Consider the following 24,620-nt stretch of genomic DNA (forward strand, 5'->3'; position numbering starts at 1 on the left):
CATTAGATTAATTGCCATTTTTATGACTTACTATACAATGACTTTTTTATACCTTACTGTACTATGATGTTTTTATGCCTTAGTATACTATGACTTATGACATATAAATGTCATATAATGTATTTTCCTATTTCAAAAGTGATGTTACTTTATGTGTAACCTATAGGAGGATATATTAATTTGACATTAATACATCCTCTGGATAGAAAAAGATATAAGTTTGTAACATAATCATAGTAAAATGCAACTTTATTAAAACAACATGCTTAATAAAATTCTATATATTTCTATATGATGATCATTATCAATAATAATATATAATTTCTTATTAAGTTTAAACATAAATGTTTATCTTTTATATTTACATATATAATATGAACACATACTCACAGGCTTTGGGATGGATATATATTTATGTAACATATGTTTATGATATAAACAGACATACTAAAATACATGTTTCTATTAGCTAAACATATATGCCAATATATGATATTGTTCCAATTTATAACAGGTGTCATATGTAATTTTTACATATATAGGCCATACTTTAAATACATATATTATTTTACTTCATATGCACATATATTTTATATATGGAAATTCAACACATCTATTACATATGGGCATTCCTGAATGTAAATTCCAATCTTATGTTAATAAACCTTTTGGTTGAGGACATTAAAAAGCTAATCTCTGTTTTGGAGGAGTGGCTGGGTTTTTGAGATCCCCACCAATGCTGAGACCAATCCTACGCCCTTGATTGATATGGAATATATAGATAATAGATACAGTATATATAGGTTGATGAACTATTACAAAAGTGCTGTGAGAAAATACTGGAAGTAAAGGCAGATCTTAGCAACACTCAGTGAGCGAGAAAAAGGAAACAAGTATTACTTTTATTGGAAGTAACTGCACCTGGTGTTGTGATTACAGCTTCTTTAGTTAGTGTTTACAAAGTAGATATCATTTTTTTCTCCTTTGGTTAGTTTGAATCAACTTTACAGGTGAAATTGCACCAATTCAAAAAATCGACTTTTGCAAATTTTATAAAATTTAAAACTGCTGCTTCTCTGTGAGTTTTGCAATGACACCATGGGCATGGAGTATTACAGCTCTTGTAGTGACTCAGAGCCTCTGTAACGTAGTGCTCCACTGGCCATCCACCTACAGACAAGAAAAAGAAGAGGCTGTTACAGTGAAGTGCCTTAAGTGGCTAAATTCTCCATGTAAACATAGGAAACAGTACAGCCACTCACATGCTCAGGCTACCTTGTTTCTGTTTCATGCCTGTGAACAGAAAGTGATCTAATTAAACAAGGAAACTTTGTTGGGTTTCTGTATGAAGTAACACTGCTACACATACTCACGTCGAAGTTGCCATGCGGTAACTGTTGCAACAACCAACACCACCAGCACAACTGGCACCAAAATGGCAGCAAGGTGACTACTATCACCCTCCTTGACAATCACCTAGCAGAGAGTATTTAAAGAAAGGTAAGGTTCACCCACTTGTTTTGCAAACACTCAAGTTGCATTAAGAGGTTTTTACCACTAGGGGGGGCATAAATAACACAACATGTGAACATTGTTACAATACACAGATTTGATTCAATGTTAATGTTACTCCAATTTGTTGGTTATTAAAGTCCATGGTGTTAAACTTACAGAGGAATGAGTGTCAGTTGATGTGGGGGTAGAAGGACTGTCCCTCTGATGACCTGTAAAACAAAAAGGAAAGAAGCTCAGAGAAAGTGAAGTGTTGCCTTTCAGATAGCTGAACAAGCAAAAACAATAAATCCAACAAGAACTAAATTAAAATATTATAAGGTGTATTTCCTGTCAACTGAGGAACTGTGATTGCTTTTAAAATAAAAATCATATAATATTGTATATTTTTGGGCTGCACGACACATTTCAGGTAAGACTATGATAAACAGTTGAACAATGAAAACACTGGTCATGTCTGGCCTGATGTACCACAGTCACATGCAATGGAAAAAGTGGGAATTAAAAAAAAACAAAAACAAAAAAACACCTGTTTCTCCAGTAGTGATGGTGAGGACATTGCTGGGTTTACTGGTGCCCAGACTGTTCTTGGCAAACATGCGCATGTTGTAAGTTGAGGGATTTATCTCTATTATTGTGGCCTCTGTCTGGTTGGGGCTGAAGTCTACAACTGTCTTTGTGTAATCCCATGAGGCTGTGGGAGAAAAAAAAGGTTTTTAAATAATAACAAATGCCAAAGAAGATTAAGAATGTAAGTTCAGCTTTCCCAATAAAATTACAGTGAGGTACTGTAACAACAATTTAATCAATTCTTTAAACTTTTCTCTTACCTTTCAGTGCTTTATACTCCAAGTAGTAGCCTGTAATGGGGCTGTCACCTTCAAAGCCAGGAGTCCAAAAAATGGAAATTGTATTGTCTATGACCCCCTTTAACTCAACTACTGGGGGATCCGGAGGCACTAGGAGACACAAAGCAAACACATTTAGCAAAGAAAAACGTAGATTTTTGTTTTTAAACAGATCAGTTTAGTTTTGTGAATTTGTACCCGTTTCTTCCACAGTAGGACAGACAATAATAATAAGTGATGATAATGGTGTCATGCACAGACAAATACTGGAGCTGTGAATAATGGATTCAATGGGACACTAACGTGGTATAAATGTAATATAAATTGTAGTTTAATGTTTTATCTCAAATAAAAACATTGTAAGTGAGTAACAGTAGCATTAATTCAGTGTCAGTGCAACAACTTTTAACAGCTTCTTGACATCTTCCTGTCAGACAAATTCTACTGGACCAAGAGCTTCACTAGCTTACATGTGGCTAAAATCTCCATATCAAACACGCAAAGTACCTGAAGTAAAACCTGTTGTGCTTTGTGCCCAGTCTGTGGCAGCAGTATCAGGTTCAACTGTTTGTGAAGTTGTGTGAGCTTGGGACAGAGTGAAAACGGTTCAGTCATCATTAATATATTTTTTTTTAAAAACATCATAAATAAAATGTTTCTCAAGATGCTTAATAAGGAATATATTCCTATATGTCACATACGGTACCTGAAGTGAAACTTGTAGTGTCTTGTCTTGTGGCAGCAGTGGAAGTAGACTGAATAGTTGTAACTGTTGAAGTTGTGTGAACTTGAAACAGAATAAAGAGAATTTCCAATCTCGGTTAATAACTTGATATTAAACTGGCATCATGATAATAATTAAATTCATCTTTTAGGCATATCTTTATATATGCCATATTTCCCAGTTTACCCTCATCCAGAGTGGAGCAGAGAGGTGAAGATGAAGGAGGTCCCACTCCTGCATTTGTTCTGGCCTGTACAAGCACACCGTACTTGGTAGAAGGCTTCAGGTCGCTCAGGATGACACTCTCCAGTTCCCGTGTGGCTGTCACACTTTGATGCTGCCACCTTTTAAAGTGTCTGTTAACAGGGTCATACTCTCTGTAGCTAAGGCTGTAACTTTGCAGAACCCCATTTCTGTGCTCAGCCCTTGGAGGCTATTCAAGAGAGAACAAACACTATTATAGCAGTACGTATATATATACATATATATATATAATTTAGTATAAACCATGTCTAGGCACAAAAAATGAATAAAAACGGTGGTATGCTGCTTTTCTTTCAAATACAAGAACACATTTTTTTGAGATTGTTGTTGAATGTGTCAACAAATAAAGTTTCCAAATTGTGACTTTACCTTCCAAGTCACTTTGATACTGTGAGACGTGAGGACCTCTAGTTGTACATCCAGGGGTGGACCCTCTGGTGCTGCATGGAAAACAAATTTTAAAGGTGCCATCCATCAAAAAAAAATCACAGCGCTGCAGTAATTGTAATTATTTCTAAAATAATAAATACTAACTGACTCTACCTGCTTCTTTTGTTGTGATTGTCAGAACGTTGCTGGCCTCACTAATGCCCACGCTGTTCCTAACAAACATGCGGAGGTTGTAGGTCTTGGCCGGACTCAAGTCCACCAAAGTCACCTGAGTCAGTTCAGGATTTACGATTACAGTCTTTATGGCAGTACTCCAGGATGCTGTGCAACAACAATGTATAGATAAGCTCCATAAAGCAAACACAAAGCAAAGTACATTTCTGGAAATGTAATAAGCTGCCTTATGTCATTATTGGGGGTTATTGGGATTGTTTTCTTGAGCTTACCCTGTTTGTTTTTTAGATCAATGATGTAGGATGTGATGGGCCTGCCCCCATCAAACACAGGAGCCCAGCGGACAGTGACAGTTCTCTCCTTCACCTCTCTTGTCTCCACCCTCGGGGAATCAGGACGTTCTAAGGAGAAAGAAAAAACTTATACAGAGCTATATAGTGCTGAAAGAATTAGTTGATAAGTCAATATATAAAAAGAGAAATTTGTAAACAATTGGATAATCAATTAATCAATTATCAAGCCAATTTTGCCAGACACTTATTCCAGCTTCTTGAATCTAAGAATTTTCAGATGTCGCCTTTGTCTCTGGGAAACGTTCTTCATGTTTCTCTGAGCAGGGAGTCACTGGGGCATAACAGTAACTAAACTTTTAATTTTGTCACAAATACTCGTGTACTTTTCCCTCCCCCCACAGACATTATAATTTATCCCTGTGGGTCTCACCTGCTTCCACAGTCAGCTTCAGATGGTGTTTTTGATCATTGAACCATCCTGGTATTTCCACACGGCAGCCGTATATCCCTGAGTCGCTCTCCTGAACCTGCCTGATGGTCAACGACACATCACCCCTGCCAAGATTACCCATGAGCAGGTAGCGCTCTGACAGTCTGCTGACCACAGATGTCCCGTCTGACTTGATCACCTCATTTGCACAGCCACTGTTTGGGATGGCTGCTCGGCCCCAGCACACAGGAAGCCTGCCGTAGTGCTGAGCATCATAGTTACATGTCAAAGTAACATCTTTGCCCACACTGGCTCTGATGTCGTCTGCAGACACACAACCTGAAAAGGCAGAAAGTCCCGTTGAGACATCATCATTGTTATAATCATTTAATCATGATTACTTTCATGAATGTCTTACCTAGGTGTAGACAAAAAAGAAGACTGCAACACAAAGGAAAACGTCTGCTGCCCAAAATAATCATTTTACAAATCTGGATCAATCAAAAGATTGGTTCACCTACTAAGCGACAATAAACCAAACCACAGTCTGGTTTCAGCTTTCAAATCTTTCTAAATCACATGATGCTGTCCTTGAGATGCTCACACAAACAACTTCTGCTGAAGAGGAGTGTCGAAAAGACCTGTTTCCTTTTCTGTGGTTTTAGTTCCCTAACCTAAAAGTGGAAAACTGTTTCATTTTGATGATTAGACAAAGACAGAATCAAGAATATAAACACACTGTCTTCCCTCCTGTTGTTTGTTCTCTAGCCTTCAGATAGATAGATAGTCTTGAAATTTTGAACATTGAAACTTTTAACTTCTCCTTGGTTAGAAGAGCAGCTTTCCATCTACAGAAATTCTGCAGTAAAATAAGACACTTTATTTTTTACAGTGAAGAAACTGTAAAATAATTTGTTCCAGTCGAAAATATTCAAAACAACTGTAAAGACTCTGTAGCTAACTTAAATCCTAACTTAATGCTATCATCAGCACGTGAGCACAATCACAAGATGATTTCAGAGGCTGTGGACTTTTTGTGTGTTCCTTAGACTGCTGCTTAGTAACCCAGCACAGGACGTCCTCTTTGATCAGTCCCAAAAACACATGTGCTACAACTTACTACAACAATATTTCAAAAATAAAAAGCTGTAGAGGTTTTTATTGTTATAGTTATTTGTGAGAGTGAAAGCAGGCAAATACATATTTTTTCTTTCTTTTTTTCTTTCTCACCTTTAATATTTTCATTAAAAAAATTAGTGTAATCACACCTGTTGAGTTTAGCTCTACTTTAATAAAAATCCAATCATACTGTACTATATACAGTACTTAATTGTTTCATGTCATACTCTGATGGCTTGGGTGTCCAATAAAAATAGGCTGAAGTGAAAGAGAAAGTTACAAAGCAGCAACAAATTGGCACATTTCAGATAATTTTCTCACATCAGTCATGAAATCCAAAGTTCCTGTAAATACAGTCTGTCTTCAGTGCATCCCACCCTCTCATTCACCCCTGATTCCTTGGATTTTACTTACATTGCAATACTAATTCATGTAAAATTACACACCCCAAACAAGAGCAAAATCAGCATTCACGTAAACTCTTACTAAACTCTATAATAAAAATCCACTTGTAAACAGGAACTGGAACAGAAACTGAGAAAGAGAAACTTTCTTTGAATGAAATGTGAGAACAAGGTCTTAAATTCAGTAAAACAAGTTTTACAACAGTGGAACACATTGTTTTAATTTTTTTGTTTGTTTGGGACATTTGAATTGAAAAATAAGATAAAATAATATTTATCATGAACAAAAATATATTGAAAGTGTGATTTACATGGACCTATTATATAACAATAAGTAAAACAAGAAAATGATATTACTCAATCAGCAGGATATTTGTGCATTTTGTCACATATTTGCCCTCTTCACCTCAATCTGAGCATCACGGGACCCCGTGAGCTGCTTCTCTTGAGGATTTGGTACATTTCCATTTTTTTTTATATTGACCAACAAAAAAAGGGGTCAGGAGGTTAACAAATGTCACGACGGCCACGTCTTTACACAGTTCCCTAAAGAAATCTCTCAAATCTGTTGGTTTTGTAATGCTGACAGTGTCAGGCTTTTGCGCACAGTCACAGATGTTCTACTATGTTCAGATGAATCCTTTGGCACCTGGTTTAAAAAAAATGCAAATGTTAAGTGATATTTTGAGTCTAAAGAAGTAATTTTATCACTAGATAAAACATTGACACTGGATGAATCTGCAAAACTCTGGATTACATTCAATGAAAAAGTTGTATAATGTTCAGTGCCAACTGTTCTAAATTTATGAACTTACTCTGGTACTAAATGTTGGCGTGGGATGTGAATTATTCTCAGAAAAATCTACATCCAATGTGAAGTGTATTCCTGGTGTAGAAGAAAGAAGGAAGGCACCCTCTCTGACTTCAACTGTGTGGTAGACACCCACTTTGACTGTGTGTTAAAAGTAATCTCATTGGCACATGAGTCACAAACTATAATCCATTCCACACATTCAGAAAATAAAGAGGAGGATTATGATTATAGTGGAGAAGAAAATAGCTCCCATCCTGCCAATGTTCTCCTCTCCCAGAAGGCTTTGAATTTTTCCTGCAATGAAATTGAACCTCATCATGAGTGACTGGGTCAATTATAATTGGCATGTAGTTTTAAATATACAGTATATTGAAACAAGTTGAGTAAACTGATCTATAATTTTGTCTCTGTCTCTCACACACACAGGAAATCACTTCACGTTCATCACATATTTTACCATATGAAGAATTATTCTTTTGTAATACTAAAATATCACTTTACGCACAATTAACATTAAGAAAGAAACATTAAGGTTTCAATAATATTCACCAAGAGCTACATTACTACCATTTTTTAAGTAAAATTATCTGCACAGATTTTATATCAAACAGTATACATGATGATTTTTCATGTTGGAAATAGTTGCAACACTTCCAATTTTCTTCTGCAATTTTAAACATCAGTACTTCTGAAGGGCATTGACCCAAGATATTTCAAAAATAGAGTTTCTTTTTATGTCCCTGCATATGAAATCACTGCCAATAAAACAAGTGATGCCACGCATTTAGATGTGTAGAAAAAAGGCTAAATTTGTTTAGATTTTGGGCTGCTCTGTTCAATATGGAAGGAAAACAAATACAAAACACGTACATTAAAGATTTTTAACCAAGACAAAAGTGTGATAATATGATTCAAAGACAAACAGAGCTATAATTAATTTCAAATATTTTTATTGAGAAACACAAAGCACACGTTGTACTACAGGTCGTTGAATGGACAAATTATTTCAATTTAACTATAAACAAGTAGCCCCTACGTGACAGTTGGGCTAGAATTAGCTAAAAAAAACCATTTGATCTAATATCTCAAACAAAAAGTCTGTGAGTCACTGAGTGAATCTTAATGGAAAATATATTCAAGTCTTAATGCTGTGATTTCCAAGACAAGAAGACTTCCTTGTTCTAAAATCATTATCAGCATCAATGTTGTCATGAAAACTACATTTAAAAGACACTGAGCACCTGAAGTGAAACTTTGTTCACAGACTGTGGCACAACCTGCAGTGGTCCTGGCCATCTCAACTTTTGACATTGTTTGAACTGGAGAAAGTAAAACGTAAACACTGTGTTTCCCAACCTCATTACTATCTGAACATTAAACTACTATCATCAAGTTGAAGAATGAAGAATGTTGTTATTGCTTCAAATTATATCCAATATGTTGAGGAGTTCTCACAAACATATAATGTATCTGAGGAGGAGTAGACTTCATGTTTGCTATTGTTGAAGCTGAAAAAGAATAAAACACATTTTCCAGTTCAATAAATTAATTTTCATTTGTTTTGGCCTGTATAAGCACACCGTGTTTGGAAGAAGGCTTCAGGTCGCTCAGGATGACACTGCAGTTCCTGCGAGGCTGTCACATTTTGGTGCTGCGACCTCTTAAACTGTCTGCCTACAGGGTCATAGTCTCTAGATCTTCTAACCTGTCTGTCTATCTAATCTGTTGACCATTACACCTGTCAAATGTAGTTAGGCACCAAATACCAGGTGATTTCCACTGGGGTACACAATTTGGCAGATTAAAGGTAATGTTATGTAAGGAGTAGCATAAAGCAGAAACGGTTCAAAAGCATGTAGTTGTTGACGCATTTCAGCTGATGCCTCCACCTGTGATTTCTTTAATCTTGCACTGCTACATTAATTCATGGGAAAGAAAGATATATGTGCAAAACAGGAACAAGATCAGTGAGTCCAAATAATAAGAGGAGTTGGAGCAGGAGAGAACTGGTTCAGTGTTTCATAGTTAAATTGTCATTGCCAGCCAACCAAACATTTTAATCTTAACCTGACAAAAATATGGTGGAAGTGTTATTTATGTGGAGCTAAAATGTGTCCAAAACGATTTATTTGTTTACTTACAAGAAATATAGAGTAGTCTACACACTCTCATTATCCTCCTTCTCTGTCCTATCTTTCCACACCAAACCGTGTTTCTCACATTAATGAAGGTTCAGTAGAGAAACATCCCGTCTTATATTTTGATGCTGATGTGTAGAGTCCAGCAGGTGGCATTGTGGCCACAGGTATAAACCATCCACAAGCTTTTCAGGGCTGTGAGATCAAATTTGCCATGAAACACAGACAGACAGAGAATAAAAGCAAATAATTTTCTGCAGGATTTTTTTTGCATCTTCTGATGAATATTTACCCTTTTCGTTCAGTCTGAGAACAGTGTTACCCTGTAAGCTGCTTCACTGGAGAAATCTTCTTACTGTTTAACAGATAAGAGTTCAAAAGGTTTCTCACTAAAGCTGAAGAGATGGAAAGCGTCAGCACATTGCAAGCAGACACTTCTTCAGCCAGAAGCTCCTTGTAGAAATCTTTGTTGGTGTGATGCTGACCATCACTTAGGCACTGGGACACTTTCATAAATGTTCTCAGCAGCTGAGGCGTTGAGATGTTCAAGTGTCCCCCTTGACTGAAACCTTCTCCCTACTGGGAAGAAATGAAAACATTAAATGATAGTCTCAGTCTGAAATGGGAAGGCACACTCTCAGTGACTTCGACTGCTCAATAGACACCCACTTTGAGTGTGTAAAATTAATCTGAATGGCACATGACTCACAAGCTATAATCCACTCCACACTTACAGAAAATAAAGACGAGGATTATGATTATGGTGGAGAAAAAAATAGCTCCCATCCTGGCAATGTTCTCCACTCTCAGGAAGGCTTTGAATTTTTCCTGCAATGAAAATGAGGGACTAGGTCAATGATGATTGGCACACAATCTTAAATATGTGCTGTAAATATACAGTACATTGAAAAATATACTATAAATTGAAAACTGTAATATACAAATGGGTGACAAATTAAAGTAAAAACCTGAATAAATGACTGGAGAAAAATAATGAATGCAGATGCTTCCACATAGGTGCACTGCACGGTACAATTAAGCACTTAGCATCCCATCATGCTCTGTGGCAGGTATAAAAATGCTGTGCAGGCCCAGTCGCGTCTGAATTTGTAAAGATGGCAAGATGACTTTGAAAGAGGGATCATTGTTGGCGTAAAGATGGCACGAGGTTGCTCAACTAGCTCGTCTTTCAATAGGAACAGTAACTAAAGTGACATATGAAGCTCCAGTCAGGAAGACTATCTCCTACGTATGCCTTCTAAGTCACATGCTCTTTCCCCCTATCTCTAAACTTCACCAGCTCATTCTCGTTTTCATCCAAACTATCGCAACCTGACACACTGGCCTTTAGCCAATCACATGTGAGCTCTCAAATTGTGTTCTTTCCCTCAGCTGCCATTCAGCAGCATCTTATTCCTATGGACCGCTTCCCATAGTGATCTACTTCCTGTTCACAATCAATTCTATTTTACTTCAAATTTCTCATTGCCTTTTGTTCCTCTTATTAGTCTCTCCTGGGGGGAATTGTGGTGGGCACATTTGACGACTGTGATGCTCCTGCATTAGTGAGATATGTAAGGAAAAACAGAAAAGTGTTTACAGGTGACGGAGAATGTTGAAACAGGACGTGGTCCATCTACAGTTACATAGAAAGGGATATTATAATAGTGTTGACCTGCATAAACTCCTCATTACAAACATGAATGCACATTTCAGTGGTGCAAAAACATAATCACTGGTCTACAGAGATGTGGAAATTGGTCAGTCATCCTTGACCATCCTCTCCACAAGTGGGTGAGTGCATGTGTGGCGACACCAAGAGAACAGTACAGGCCTGAATGCTTGACCCATAAGGTGAACTTTTGAGAGAAGGGTCACTTCCAATCAATACAAAGTTGTTCTGAGTTATCAGCTTTATCCTATGATGATATATTTCTATCCTGACGGGAGTGCTCTCCTCCAGGAGGACAGTGCCCCCATCCAAAGGGCACGTGGGGTCACTAAATGGTTTGATGACTGTACAAATGATCAGTGAATCACATACTAAGGCCTTCACAGTCACCAGAACTTTCAGTTGAACACAAATGAGAGATTTTGGACCGATGTGTTAGCACTTTCCACCACCATCATCAAAACACCAAATGAGGAAATGTCTTTTGGAAGAATGGTGTTCATCTTTCTAGTCGAATTCAGAGACTCGGAGAATCAATGCCAAGGCACACTGAAGCTGCTCTGGCAGCACTTTAGGTTGGTTTTTCCTTTAATTTGTCACCAGTCTGTAGCTTTGTACTCTCTGTTCCTCACTTCCACACTTAACCCACACCCACACATGCACAAAATATCTTTGGAAAGCCACAAACTTATAATTTCCATGAGATATTTCTGGTTATGTTTCAAATTTTAAAACATGATTCTTTAATAAATGTCCTGTACCTTAAAAAGCATAGTTATCTATATCTGCTGTGAATACTTTTTCAAATACATTTCTTCATTTTTAACAAAACAGTACCATACCTCACTTCTGATGATGCCCAGTGTTGGGTCACCAACTTCTGCAGATGTTGTCCATGTTTCTGTTCGGAGTTAAAACCACCAGTCACTACCATGCATAAAGTAAAGTGTATTCCTCAAATTAACTGCAGTGAACCACATTTTGTTTTATCCCTGAATACTAAACAGTGCCAATGAAGCAACTGCTTAACGACATTTAGATTTGCAAAAAAGAGACACTTAAGATCAACAATACCTCCCACTTTTTGAAATATTTATTTATTCACACCTGATTGCTCATTATGTCTCCCACCAATAAGTGACCAGTCCTGTTCCACAGGAGCTGGAAAAAAACATAACACATTTAAGCTCAACTGAAAAACACCACAGACTTCATGATCATCCGTAACAGTTTGCATGAGCATTACCTTCCTCAATGACCAGGTTTGTGTTGGCTTTATAGTCATTGAACCACCCAGGGATCTCGACCCTGCAGCCATACACACCAGCGTCGCTCCACTGAGCGTTCAGGATGGTCAGGGAGATATCTCCATCTGTCACCCTGCCCAGCAGCTGGTACCTGGAGGACTTCCTGAGGTTTACAGCCCCGTCCTCCGAGGAGAGGATGGTGTTGGAGCATTTGGACCTGGGAACCTCTCCTCGTCCCCAACAGAAACTCAGCACACCGTGACTCTGAGTGTCATACCTACAGGGCAAGGTGACATTGTGCCCGATGAAGCCAATGACACCACTGGAGGTGGGCGACACTGTGGAGGACAGCAATTGATCAAACTGGATGATCGGATGCAGATTGTAATTCTGAAATGGTGAAACCCACCCACCGACACACACACACACACACACACATGGATGCACACACACCCCTCCACCCACAAGCACACTACTAATACCAGAAAACAAAAAAGCAAAGAATATCGACTTACCTCGGGTCAGGATGGAGAGGAAAAAAAAACAAAGACCACGCATGTGTGTAGGCTATTGTATAACAATGTCCTGAAGTGAGGATAAAATGATTTTCTCCCCCCACACACTCCACCGGAGGATGGTGTTATGCACAGAAGTTTCAACTACCCTTTTCTGAAAATCAGGAAGGAAATGACTTCTAGTCTTGTCTACATTTGGTCTTGAGTTCTTCTTAAGATGTACCATGAGTTCAGTGGGAGAATGACTTGTCATATGTGCTGCTATAAACCATGTGAGTTTAATCATTGTCCATATAAACTGTAAACTATAAATCGGTAAGAACATAGGTGAAAATATTCTACTGTGCAACATATAAATACACCATGCACTCCCATGCATGGTGTATTTGCACAGTATGGGATGTTTAAGAAAGGAAGATGGCCCACATATAAACAGGAAATATCATTTCTGTGATTGGGTCATATACTGACATAAGCGGTTCTCAAGAAATCTATTTTTACATAAGTTTATATAGGTTTGCCTGAAAAAAGAGCAAAATCAATTAAGTAACTCCGGGCATTTGAATTCCTTTGCACTGCTCACAGACTGAGTAATATTTGGGTAAAGTCCCCAGTTTTCCACTCATTACAGTTTCCTCTTATCTTCGGCAGTAATGGCGGTAACTGGAGTAGCAGTAATAATAGTGGAAACACTTTGGAGAATGTTGTTTTAATTTGGCTGTGATGAGTTTTTCTGAAGACTTTTCTCTCTGCTGGCCACATTTTTTTAAAGTCATCCTGTCCTTTGCATGTTTTTAATTTCTGTGAAAGTCTGTGAAAAAAAAGAAAAAAGAAAAGTGCAGCAGTTTTATCACCTATCAACTCTTATTTTCCCTTTAGTTTCCTGAACAAAATGCTTCAGCATCATCTTACCAATCCCAGTCTGACTTTCAACCTCATTTTCCCTTCTCCAATTATTCCTTTTAATTCAGTGTTTAAGATGATATGACTGTATCCATTTGCTGCCCTTTATGAGTGAAAACAATACATTTCATAAAATCCTGTTGGGTTTAAGAGACTGCTCTCTTCAAAGTGACTCATAAACTTGAAATGATCCATTGTATTAGCTTAGATCCCTATGACACTGTAGACATTTGGTGTTGGGCTCATGCTTTTCAGAGAGGCAAAACATTCAGTGTCGTTCTTCTTCAAAGAGAGTTTTAACATCTTTACCCTTTAGACTATGACATCAAAAGGATTGAATGAAGAAGATAAAATAAAACCCATAAAACAGTTAAAAGTATGTTGTATATGAATGGAATTTTTCTGGTTAATATGTTTTAATGCTTTTCATACTGTACAACATTTGAAATGTTTCCTTTCATGTAAACTTAAAACAATTTGTGATTTTTGATATATTTTAAACATTTTTAATTACTGCACTTAATATATGGAGGTATTATTGTCTCCAAACATCTCATGTAAACGCCATCTTGCCTTTCTAGTCCTGAGCAAAACCCGTCTTTTAAATGTCTGTTAAACATCACAATGTCAGTTAGCCGACATTGTGTGTTGACGTCAACCAGATTTTCTTTTCCAACCAAATTTTAATGTGTCTGACAATATCTCTGCTGCATCTGTTTTGAATCCTTTTTTTCCCACTGTCCACTGGGAGTCCTTCCACATTACAGCAGTGCAACGCTAAATGGCTGGTGCTTTTATCTTTTAAGTGAGTAGATAAAATTTTACTACAGTCATATAATTTCTATAATTTGTTCATTCTGAAATTTTGGCAACATTTATTTTTTGACTGCAAGACAAAATTGGAAGAAACACATTTCAGTGGTTTTCATTAAGGACTGCAGCGTGTGTGTTCATGTATATGTGCTGACAGCAGGTAACATTCATGTTTCAAGGTCACTGCTATACGAGCATCACTAATGGAAAGGAGGAGTCAGTGTGTGTATATGAGGACAGCAGCCTAAGGAAAATATTTTGTCTTTCGCAGCCTCTTATCTGTCCTCCATTCACCTCCACCTGTCAAAACTGTCATCCACCAATGAGCTGCTTGACTGCTCCATAGATCACTGTCCTCCCACGACGATGTCCTGCGTTTTGTCATTTCTCTCAGCTGTGAATCAATTCTCAGATTCAGCCAATTAACAATAAACATGGTGAAACTGAAACCTTTCTCTCAACGTCTTTTAAAATGTGGATGTGTGAATTTGTTCATCTTAGAAGGTTCACAGTTGTATTTCAGTTGTTTAAAACAAAATAGATATGATAGTAATGCTGAGCTTCTCTCTGTGGTGGTATTTACAATAATTGTTTTTGAATATTATGAAAATGAGGGTGAGCCACTGTGCCTGCACTACAGCAGTGACTATAAGACCACTGCTTCCACACTTCTATTACCTTGTTCAAAGTCTGCACTGGTGGAACAGGAGTCATGTTTGCTTTGATTTTCTGTTTGGGTTCAAATTGGAGCCATTGACAATTTGCTTTACTGATAAAGGTTTTAAAAATGGCATTCAGAGCAGAAAAACTAGTCTGGTCTGAGGCCAAAGTGTCAGCACTGACAAATCTATGGCTGGGCAACTTTTGCTGATGTCTGATAAAAATGGGAGCAAACAGAAAAGGAGAAGTGAGATCGCGAAGGTCAGTCTGAGTCATTTTTAGAAGTTAGTGGAGGAGGTTTATAGTCGCTGCCTGGTCAGATTCATTTCTTGAAACCTGAACTAAAGCACAGAAAGGGCTGATCTTGAGTTTGTCTCCATGAAATGTATAATATTGATAGGTGCACTAATGCAATACATGTCAATTTGAGGTTTCCTAAGGTGATCCATCACAAGACGTGGATGAGAGAAAATATTGATTTGCAATATTGCTGACATTAGCGGATCCATTGCTACCTTTGAGGCAAACATGCTGAGCAGCTCCTTGGTCTGTCTGATGACCTCTACTCCCTCTGTGTGTTTGCCTGATGAGAACCATCTGCTGGGGGCAATATGGGACAACAGCATTGTTGCAGATGCTTCTGTCCTACACTCCAACTGAAGCACATTTAACACGTGTTTACCACTCCACATATCATGGTAACGTACACAAACTTTAACAGGGATAAAGTGGCTTCATGTAATTCTTCAGGTACGCATGTGTCTATGTGATGTCTGCACGACTTACATGTATATAAGGTCATTGTTAAATGACTCGTGGAAAAGAACATACTGTTTATGAGAGCTAAGTTAAATATTTTTACTTTAAACAACGGAGACAGGTTGCACTGCAAAACCCTTGTGAAGTGCAGTGTGAAAATTACTTATTCATGTATTCAACGCTCGCTGCTCTGATGAAGACCTTGTGGTTGCAATGTTGAGCAAATATTTTGGTTTGACAGTTTTTGTGTGCCCACTGCTGACCTTGGATGACAGCTTGTTTTTGTCTCCTCCTTGTCAACGCTCTCGGCTAGATAAGATAAGAAAGACCACAAAGACCACAAAGACCACAAAGACCACAAAGACCACCGCTAAGCTCCCAGAGTAAATGTTACTGCACCAACTTTTGCGGTCATCTTCTTGACATTGAGCTGAGGCCCCGTTTGAATAATTCCCATCTCAGCCACCTTAAAGAGATAGTTCGGGTTTTTTGACGTGGGGTTGTGTGAGGTGGTCATATATAGTCCGTACATTACATACAGTAGATTGTGATCAGCGCGGTCCCAGTTAGGAAAGCCAACCAGGGCACAAGCAGAATGGCAGAGCTATGTGTTGTTGTGTATGGGGCCATGAGAAAAAAAATGTGTTTTAGACACTTTAAAAAACGCCCACCGAAACAATCCAATATCTGTTTAAATGTACGTCTCATGTAGAATATTTTCAGCAGTTTATCTTCTTTTTTCAACCACTGAACTACCATATTCTTACACAAAAGCGAACGTACGGGGTGCACTGTATTATGCTGCTTTCTGATTCACTCAGCTGACCTGCGGCTGTCCACTCCATAGATGCACTTGTGCGTAGGAATATGGTAGTTCAGCGGTTGAGAAAATGTAGTACCGAAAGAAAGTGCTGTTTTCAAAGGAAGATAAACTGCTGAAAATATTCTACATGATTTTTAAAAATGTCTAAAACATGTTTTTTCTCGTGGCCCTGTGCACAGGAACACATAGCTCTGCCACTCTGCCTGTGCCCCAGTCAGCTTTCCTAACGGGCACCATGGTGATCATAATGTACTGGAGGTAATGTACTGACTTATTTGACTACCTCACACAACCCCACATCAAAAAATCAGAACTATCCCTTTAAGGTGGATTTATAGTTGTGCGTTACAGCATAGATTTGGAGCCATACAGTACCACATCTGCAGGGTGCAGGTCAGGATGGATGGAACAATGAAACAGACCATTTCCCATTTCCAACCAACAGTCATTTGATTTTTTAAGCCTCACCATAATCGTCCCCTAACCTTAACCGCATGTGAAGATGACCAGGTTGCACTAAGTGGTAATTTTACCTAAATTAACCTAAATGCTAACCCATGTGATTTTTGTGGCTATACCTGACCAAACCTTAACCACAGAATTGTTACAAAATAAAATAAATTCATTTTTCAGCACTGAAGTATAACGGCTTTGGAGGGCACTGACAAATGACAATGTCAACAATGTCATTTACGTTTAATTTGGAGGACTTATTGGCCACAGCTGTTGTGCACCTCATCCAAAATGTAACAAGACATAGGCGATAGAGCAGCTAAGGATAGGCCACGTGAACGCAGCAAGAACTGTGATCAGTCAGCATGGGAAACTTGTGTTTGTGATGCCAGCAGATTGTTGACATGATGAGTCTGTAGTCTTCTCCGCACAGTAACGCACATAAATCAATGCCATCTCCACTGCAAACCGTCTGCTCACTACAACCCACACTCTCTATCATAGTGAATGTAACAACATAATTATGGCAACGGCACAGAAGACTCTCATGTTCAGTAATGACTAATGAGTGAACACCACCATTCCCATCGTGGCTTAGATCACAATGTGAATGAAATAATGTAAACACAGTTATTCTGGAGCTACAATTAAAGTGTAATAAGGCTTATCAACTTGTGAACTATAAATCAAAACCTGCATCACAAGTATCCACAGTGGGACCGCCATTAACCCCTCACATCAAGTATTAATCCGGCTTTAAACTTTTCAAAATCTTTCTATAAAGCCACAAAATCACTTGAAGGCAATGGGTTTTAAATTGATTTAATTTATCTGTGATTCTTCACTTTTCTCAACCATGAATGAGATTAAGTCCAGAAATTTTCTTCACTGACAAGAGATGATTGCAGAATTTTTATGGAGCAGATGTGGGAGAATCGAGTGAGAATAACTAGTGTATAAATGGAATATAGAGTAGTTATTCTCAGTCAGTCTCTTTCTCACCATTCATTTATTTCTTCTTTTCTATAAAAAAAAAGGCACATGCTCTAATTGGTCAGTGTAAGTGTGTGTACAATTCATGCATGAAGGATTTATGGCTGCTTCTCCCAACAACTGTGGGGCCCCAGCCCCTTCCCCACTTCTTACTTCCCACCCTCGTCCCTCCTGAGAGTGTGTCTCAATGTCCCCCTCCTCTCCCCTATTAATATCCCACTAGGGAGACTAGCGCTCATGGGGAGTTTGGGAGCGGAAACGCCTCCAAGCACTCCTGGAAGACACAGAGCTGGATGAGGGAAATGAAAAGAAAGAGGGATCGAGATTAAGGCGAGTGAGGAGAGAACTTCCATCTGAATGTGTGAAAGAGGATTAGAAAGCGTGAGTAAGGAGGGGAAACAGGGTGGAAGTAAAGAAAGAGGAGATGTAGTAAGAATGAGCAGCAAGAATGGAGAAGTTGGCACAGGAGGTTAGAAATTTGTTCCAGATAGAAATACACCTTACACTCACCAGTACAGCTGCCTGAATGATTTTTAGTGAAAGAGGAAGTATTCATAATGTCTTCTTTTAAAGGAAGAAGACTTAATCAACGTAATTTTACACTGAACATTGCCAGTGTTCATAGTCTTTTTCCTCCCACACCCAATGTGTTGGGACGCTGCCATGAGTGCCATTACCGTCATTGCAGGATCGTTGCGTTGTGGGAGATACAGTTGCAAGAGTGTTTTCCCACAATCAGAATCTTTTTCTTTTGATAACTTATGTGGTGTTCGTGGTCATCTCTGCTGCAATCTTTACAGAAGATTGTTTGGTCCAAAAATGGGCATGAGAAAGGTAGGATGCTCAGACTGTGCCTTCGTGCCTACACAGAATGAGGAAGCGAGGCACTGCGGCGGGATATGAAGATATTTAACCAACAGCATTCTCATGAGTTCAATCTTCTCCAGCACAATCGAAGGGGAAAAATGTGCAAGCATAAACATGCCCTTAAAGGAAAGATGATTAGGGATGTACAGAGAGGAGAGGCTCTCCTGACCCAAGGCTGATCCAGATCCAACTCTTTCCCTCCGCTGGGAAACAAAGTCCTCTTTTCATTTCTCACATGGCCCAGCCACCCCTGCTACTAACACAGAACAGAGGGATGCTGAGAAAACCATGCGAGGACATGAGCAGGGGACCAGTATGGGAAAATGTTTGGACCTTTTAGTTTTTACACGTCTGGGATAGAAGGGGATATATATGTCTGTGCTTCACAACACAAGTCCACCCATGCAAGTCAACTGAAAGCTCAAAACAAAGACATTAAGCAAGTGCAAGATAGAAGTTTAAGTCTTCTTGTTCGTCTAAACCCCTGCAGCTTTTATCAGTGTTTTTTCCTGTCGGTGCATCCGAGCAGACAGAGCCTGACTCAGCCACAATACTGTGCATCAGCCCAAGGCCATGAGTCTTCAGTGCTAAACACAGCAAGAGTCAAGGTTCATGAGAACATTTGTGTTCTATCTATGTGCAAGTGTTCACACACAGACACACACAGATGCATGCATGCATTCATAAAGCTAAAAAAGATCATTTTCATCTACAGTCGCTGGCCAAGTGACTCACAGTACATCTCACATGAAGAAGAAAAAAGTCCTTGCATAGTACAATTGAGTGGAAATGTTTATAAAACAATAAAAATCGTCACCATCCGTCTCTTGACTCTCTTTTTTTTTATTCTTCCTGTTGCTAACCAGCTATCTATTTAATCTTTTAGCTTGCAATCAGACTGAGCTTAGCAAACAAGTATGTTGTCTGTCAGCAAAATGCTCCTGCCAGCGACAACATAAAAGCTCCTATCATCGGCTTGTCACAGTGATATGCCTAAATATGAGAAAAAACAAGGAAAGGAGGTTTTAAATGTTTTTAAATATTATTTCATTTCAAAACATTTTGAAAACATCATGTATACATATATATATAGTATATATATATATATATATGTGTGTGTTTTTGCACTACTTTAATGGTTGTAAGATATGACAAGTGACAGCACCCTGGTTAAGGTCTTTGATAGTACAGCTGTGGTGTTTATAGTTGTTTTTGTTTCGAAATGGCGCATTGTAAATTTATTTTTCATTGTTAATATGTAGATTAAACAAAGCTAACATTAGCTACTAAACCGGCACATATTGCCAAGGTGACGGTCAACGTTCATGTTGAAAGCAGGGTGCTGGATTTTATACACTATGAATATGATTAAGACACATTGTAAACATTTTATCTTACCAAAAGAAGGAGAAGGGGGAGAACCCTACATGCACGTTCACCTACTTCAGGCCATGGAGCAGGTTTGTTTGGATATTGCAGTTGAGGTTTGCCAGTGGTGGACAAGGCATACAATAGACGTTTTCCTTCACTACCTGGCTGCGACTAATAATGCCTATGATATTGATGGGAATCTCTGGCCTGGCGTTCCCATCGTCATGGTTACAATATGGTTACAAGAATAACAATGTGGCTAAGGTTGAGGAACGGTCATGGATAAATGAAACAATTTAACAATCAGGTTAACACAGGAAATGAACAGCGGTTTCTTGTGTGAAAGCTTTGTTGTTCTATATCCATAGATTTCCTCATTTTCTCCGGTCATAATTTCTACGGCCCCTAGAGGTCGCATAACAGTAAAGTGTAACTGGGTCGTAATAAGCTGCTCGCACATGATCTACGGGCATGTTTTTTACAGGACAATCTCAGTTTAAGACAGAAGGCTGGATGATTTATTTAATCTCCTTTCAAATCAGACAAATGGACAGAAAGCTACTGCAAATACCTGCCTGGAGCATAAATCACCAGGGTAAACTAACAAGTCCAACACTACTGCGGGAGGCTTTAGCTACAGGACACAATTTACTGCCACACGTTGTCAGAGGTTAAATCCAGGCTCATTCGAAAAGGTATTTAAACGTAAAGTGATGTTTTTGTAGTTTGTTTCAGAGTAAATATTAGAATATATGACATCTCTCAGTGATTTAAAACGCCTCTCAAACACTGCCACTGTTTAATGTTATGTCAGTCCTCACATCACAGCCGGTGTCCCTGCCGCGTTGGAGTCAGGGTCGATGAAGGAATCTGTACTTGGACCTATTTACCTACTCAAGGCATTTCAAGAATTTTCACACACACATCACTCACACACACATTTCTTCTTCCTCAAGTCATCTGCTCTACAGAGTACATCGTCTATCATAAGCCAATGATCCCTGTTTATTGGATTCACATGGGGAACCTAAACAAAGACGGGAAGGAAACACACTATCTGCATGGGCGGACACAATGGAGAGAGGGCACAGAGTCAATGGGAAAAAAACTCACCTGAGAGAGCAGATGTGACATTCCAGGGATCAACACGTGCAGTGTAGATGTATAGACAATTCTGGGAAGTGCTTGAAGTACAGTTTTTAGGTCTTATTTTCCAATAGCATTGTACTCACTAATTCATTTTGGGGAGAAAGCTTTAAGATGTGAAGTATATTAGGGGAAAAACAAGTGGTCACATCATCAATCACAGTTAAAAAAGAAACCCAGTTTAATGCAGTTATAGAAGCCACTTATTTTCAGGTGAAAACAGACATGAATACATCCAAAATGTAAATTAAAATGATGCATTGTATCATAAAACTGTGTGCGGCCACAGCAAGTGTGGTATTGTGGGTCAGAGAGTAGCTTTAAGATCTTATGTACATTTACAATGGACAGCATTAACTTTAATTTATGACTTTTAAAATCTAATTCTGAAACAGCAATATTGTCTCAAAGTCCACTTAACAGCTGTTCTGGAGCTCTTAATCATATCACATGCTGTTCATTAGCAGATTTTAGTTTGCTCAGTTGTCATAGAAATGTAGAATTGCAAAGTTAAAATTTCCATATTGGCGACATTGACATTAACAAAGATGAGAAATGCTAGAAATCAGAATATCTGCATTTCCTGCAAGATGTGAAAACTCCCTGTGCTCATGAAGCTCACGTGATGGTGTCCTTGAGATGAGATTCTTTATATGAGAATTTATTGTTTTGTTTTTAGATGAAATGAAGTTGTTGGCTCTAATGGGATGGGCCTCTGTAGTTATAGTGGACCCAGATCTCAACAATGAAGTTTTGGAGTAAAATATAACCAAAACAAATTGAAATGTGTAAAAAAGAAATTAGTAGAAAATTACTTTATATGGTAATGTTTTTGTTATTTACATTAAAAACAGCAAGCAACAGCTATTTAAATGTTTTCAGACATCTCTACATCTCTGAACAAGACTGAAATAGTTCTAAAATTATATTTAGTGAAACAAAGTGATTTAAAACTTGTCTTTCAGCCAAGAGTAAAGGCGACTTTACAAACTGTGCATGGTGGGTCTCTATCTCTCTCTCTCTCTCTCTCTCTCTCTCTCTCTCTCTCTCTGTATTTCTATCTCTCTTGCCCCCTCTTGCTTTCTGGTTCATGGATTTCTGGTAAAGTCAATCAGCACGGACCCAGACATGAATGACCAATCAGTGAAATTACTCCCAGGTTACGCAATCGACCTCTCATCTCCGCTGCATTGTGCTGCACCCTGTAGACGGTAAAAACATGGAGGCAATCTCCTTGGAGACACTGTAGCTGCAACTGTGCAGCTCACTTGGCCAGGGCTCTGGTGGGACAGCCTGAGTTTCTCACTGACGCCCGCGGCATTTCAATTAGGCAAAGAAAATACTTCCACTTTAGACACACTGGCAACTTAGAGAAAAACAACAACTGAGCTTCCTGTTCAAGACAGGAAACTGAGATGTTTTTGTTTTTAACTGACACAAAAGCTTTTTTTTTTTTCATCGTGTGATCTAAACAACAGAGAATATCACTCCACAGTGCAATATAAATGATGTATCCCTGTCATGTGTAGCATCCAGGTTTACACCACACTCTCTGTTTATGGCTTCAGATATTAAAAAGTCATTAGAAGAAAAGACATTTGTAGAAATTTCTGGCTGTTCCCTTGACAACAATTCAATTTGTCTTACAAGCACAAACTCCCCGGAGATATAAACATCTTGTGCTCACAATTTCTTACATCTGTCGAAGCTACACTTTGCTTTGTTTTTTTCACCTCCCTCCTCACAATAAACACAGCTGCCAATAAGAGCAGAGATGATATTGTTCGAGCTTTTATTGTATCACTGTTTATTCTGGCTGAGGTCTGTGGATTTCAAAAGAGCAGTGTTTGTACTGAGAGGCTGCAGTAAGTCTTGTCTGTGACTCATTAGGGCCGATAAACATGGGTCTTGTGGTTACATGGTGTGTTTGTGCACAGAACATTTTGGACTAGAGATTCTACTTTGGAGAAGTTCATGAAATGTTCTTATAAATAAAAGATTGTTCAAAGTACGCTTTTTCATCACAGTCATTGATATTGACAGTTTCGTTACCAGAAGGCTTGATAAAGTGAGAAACACAGGTGGTGATTTTTTTCCATTTTACTTCCTTTGTTATCTTATGTTTTTTATTGTAGTGAAAAATGATAAATTATTAAACATCAATAAATCATGCAGGGTGTTTGAAGAGAGTGAGCACAGTGTGATGCAAAAAACAACAAAAAAAAAATTAGGTTTAGAGAAGAGTTGATTTAAGACAAAATTTGCAACATTATGATGAATGGTCATTTGATTTGTAAATTATTTGATATGCAAATATATCGTTATCTTTGCAAATGCAAAATGATTCATAAAATGTTTCATTAATGCACTTGTCTATGCTCATGTTTAAATTATGTATTACAAACTATTAATTTGTTAAAGGTTTGAGTTCATGAAATACTAAATGATAATACTTCATCTAGCATCTGACAACATATTCTAAGTGATTTACTACTCATTTATAAAAATAACTGCAATCTTTTAAATGTTAAAATTGCAACAGAAACATTTAAAACCCTTTTTGTCTGTCATCATTAGCATTAATAAGAGATAAAAAATTATAAAGCATTGACAGCAGTTTCCTTTATTCATTTGGTGTCATTCCATGTACAAAACACATGGCTTTGGAAACATTAATGAAAACCTGAGTCAAACCTTTAACACACCCTGTAATCAAAATTTGATTTCATCAGGAGATCAGAGCTGGAGGCAGTATTACCCAGGAGCAGACTGGAGGGAACATCCATGATATTGATGCTGTGTTTTTTATTTTTGAAAAGTTGTCACTGAGTGCTTCAAAGCCTCGGAAATCTGTTGTGTTCCCTGAAGTATATAAATCTGACTCCACATGTGACACAGATTGTTTTGCAGTTGAACAACTTTAATTTTTATGTACTTAAATCATAATTTCATGAGTTTCAGTGCACATTAAAAACTTGAAAAAGACAGGTCATTATGAGGACATGTCCTTAATATTATTTCTGGGATTTGGGACATGGGATATGGGGCAAGTTCTACAATTACAGACAATGTCCTTGTGGCTTATTTTGATGTTCTTTAAAGTCACTATCTTAAAAACAATTAAAATAAAGGTAATAGCATCATTATTACATGGATTTTCCACCGGGAAGCACTGACAAGTTTATTTTTCAACTTCAAACTCCCCCCTTGAACATTCAGGTGAGCGTGACCTTTCAGTTTCCCCCACTGAAGAAACTACGTTTTTGTCACAGGTGGACTGGCCATGGG

General features: G+C 38.2%; 2 protein-coding genes across 2 annotated transcripts; both read right to left on the minus strand.

Annotated features, from left to right (window-relative positions):
* Nucleotides 1-868: 868 nt before the first annotated feature.
* On the minus strand, nucleotides 869-5,244 carry LOC111226798 (Down syndrome cell adhesion molecule homolog). Its single transcript, XM_022752112.1, has 14 exons — nucleotides 5,054-5,244; nucleotides 4,636-4,974; nucleotides 4,185-4,313; nucleotides 3,892-4,059; nucleotides 3,718-3,788; nucleotides 3,271-3,517; nucleotides 3,067-3,147; nucleotides 2,868-2,945; nucleotides 2,343-2,471; nucleotides 2,042-2,206; nucleotides 1,672-1,724; nucleotides 1,374-1,476; nucleotides 1,263-1,293; nucleotides 869-1,170 (listed from the first exon to the last, which is right to left on the minus strand). The coding sequence occupies exons 1-14, from the start codon at nucleotides 5,115-5,117 to the stop codon at nucleotides 1,113-1,115; spliced, it is 1,716 nt and encodes a 571-aa protein (XP_022607833.1). The 5' UTR covers nucleotides 5,118-5,244; the 3' UTR covers nucleotides 869-1,112.
* Nucleotides 5,245-7,900: 2,656 nt separating this feature from the next.
* On the minus strand, nucleotides 7,901-12,656 carry LOC111226617 (T-cell immunoglobulin and mucin domain-containing protein 4-like). Its single transcript, XM_022751860.1, has 6 exons — nucleotides 12,545-12,656; nucleotides 12,029-12,367; nucleotides 11,890-11,943; nucleotides 11,625-11,683; nucleotides 9,845-9,938; nucleotides 7,901-9,689 (listed from the first exon to the last, which is right to left on the minus strand). Exons 1-6 carry the CDS (start codon nucleotides 12,585-12,587, stop codon nucleotides 9,598-9,600), a joined length of 681 nt encoding a protein of 226 aa, XP_022607581.1. The 5' UTR covers nucleotides 12,588-12,656; the 3' UTR covers nucleotides 7,901-9,597.
* Nucleotides 12,657-24,620: the final 11,964 nt, after the last annotated feature.

Source organism: Seriola dumerili, unplaced genomic scaffold (assembly GCF_002260705.1).
Source record: "Seriola dumerili isolate Sdu_G_001 unplaced genomic scaffold, Sdu_1.0 BDQW01000161.1, whole genome shotgun sequence".
Lineage (NCBI taxonomy): Eukaryota > Metazoa > Chordata > Actinopteri > Carangiformes > Carangidae > Seriola > Seriola dumerili.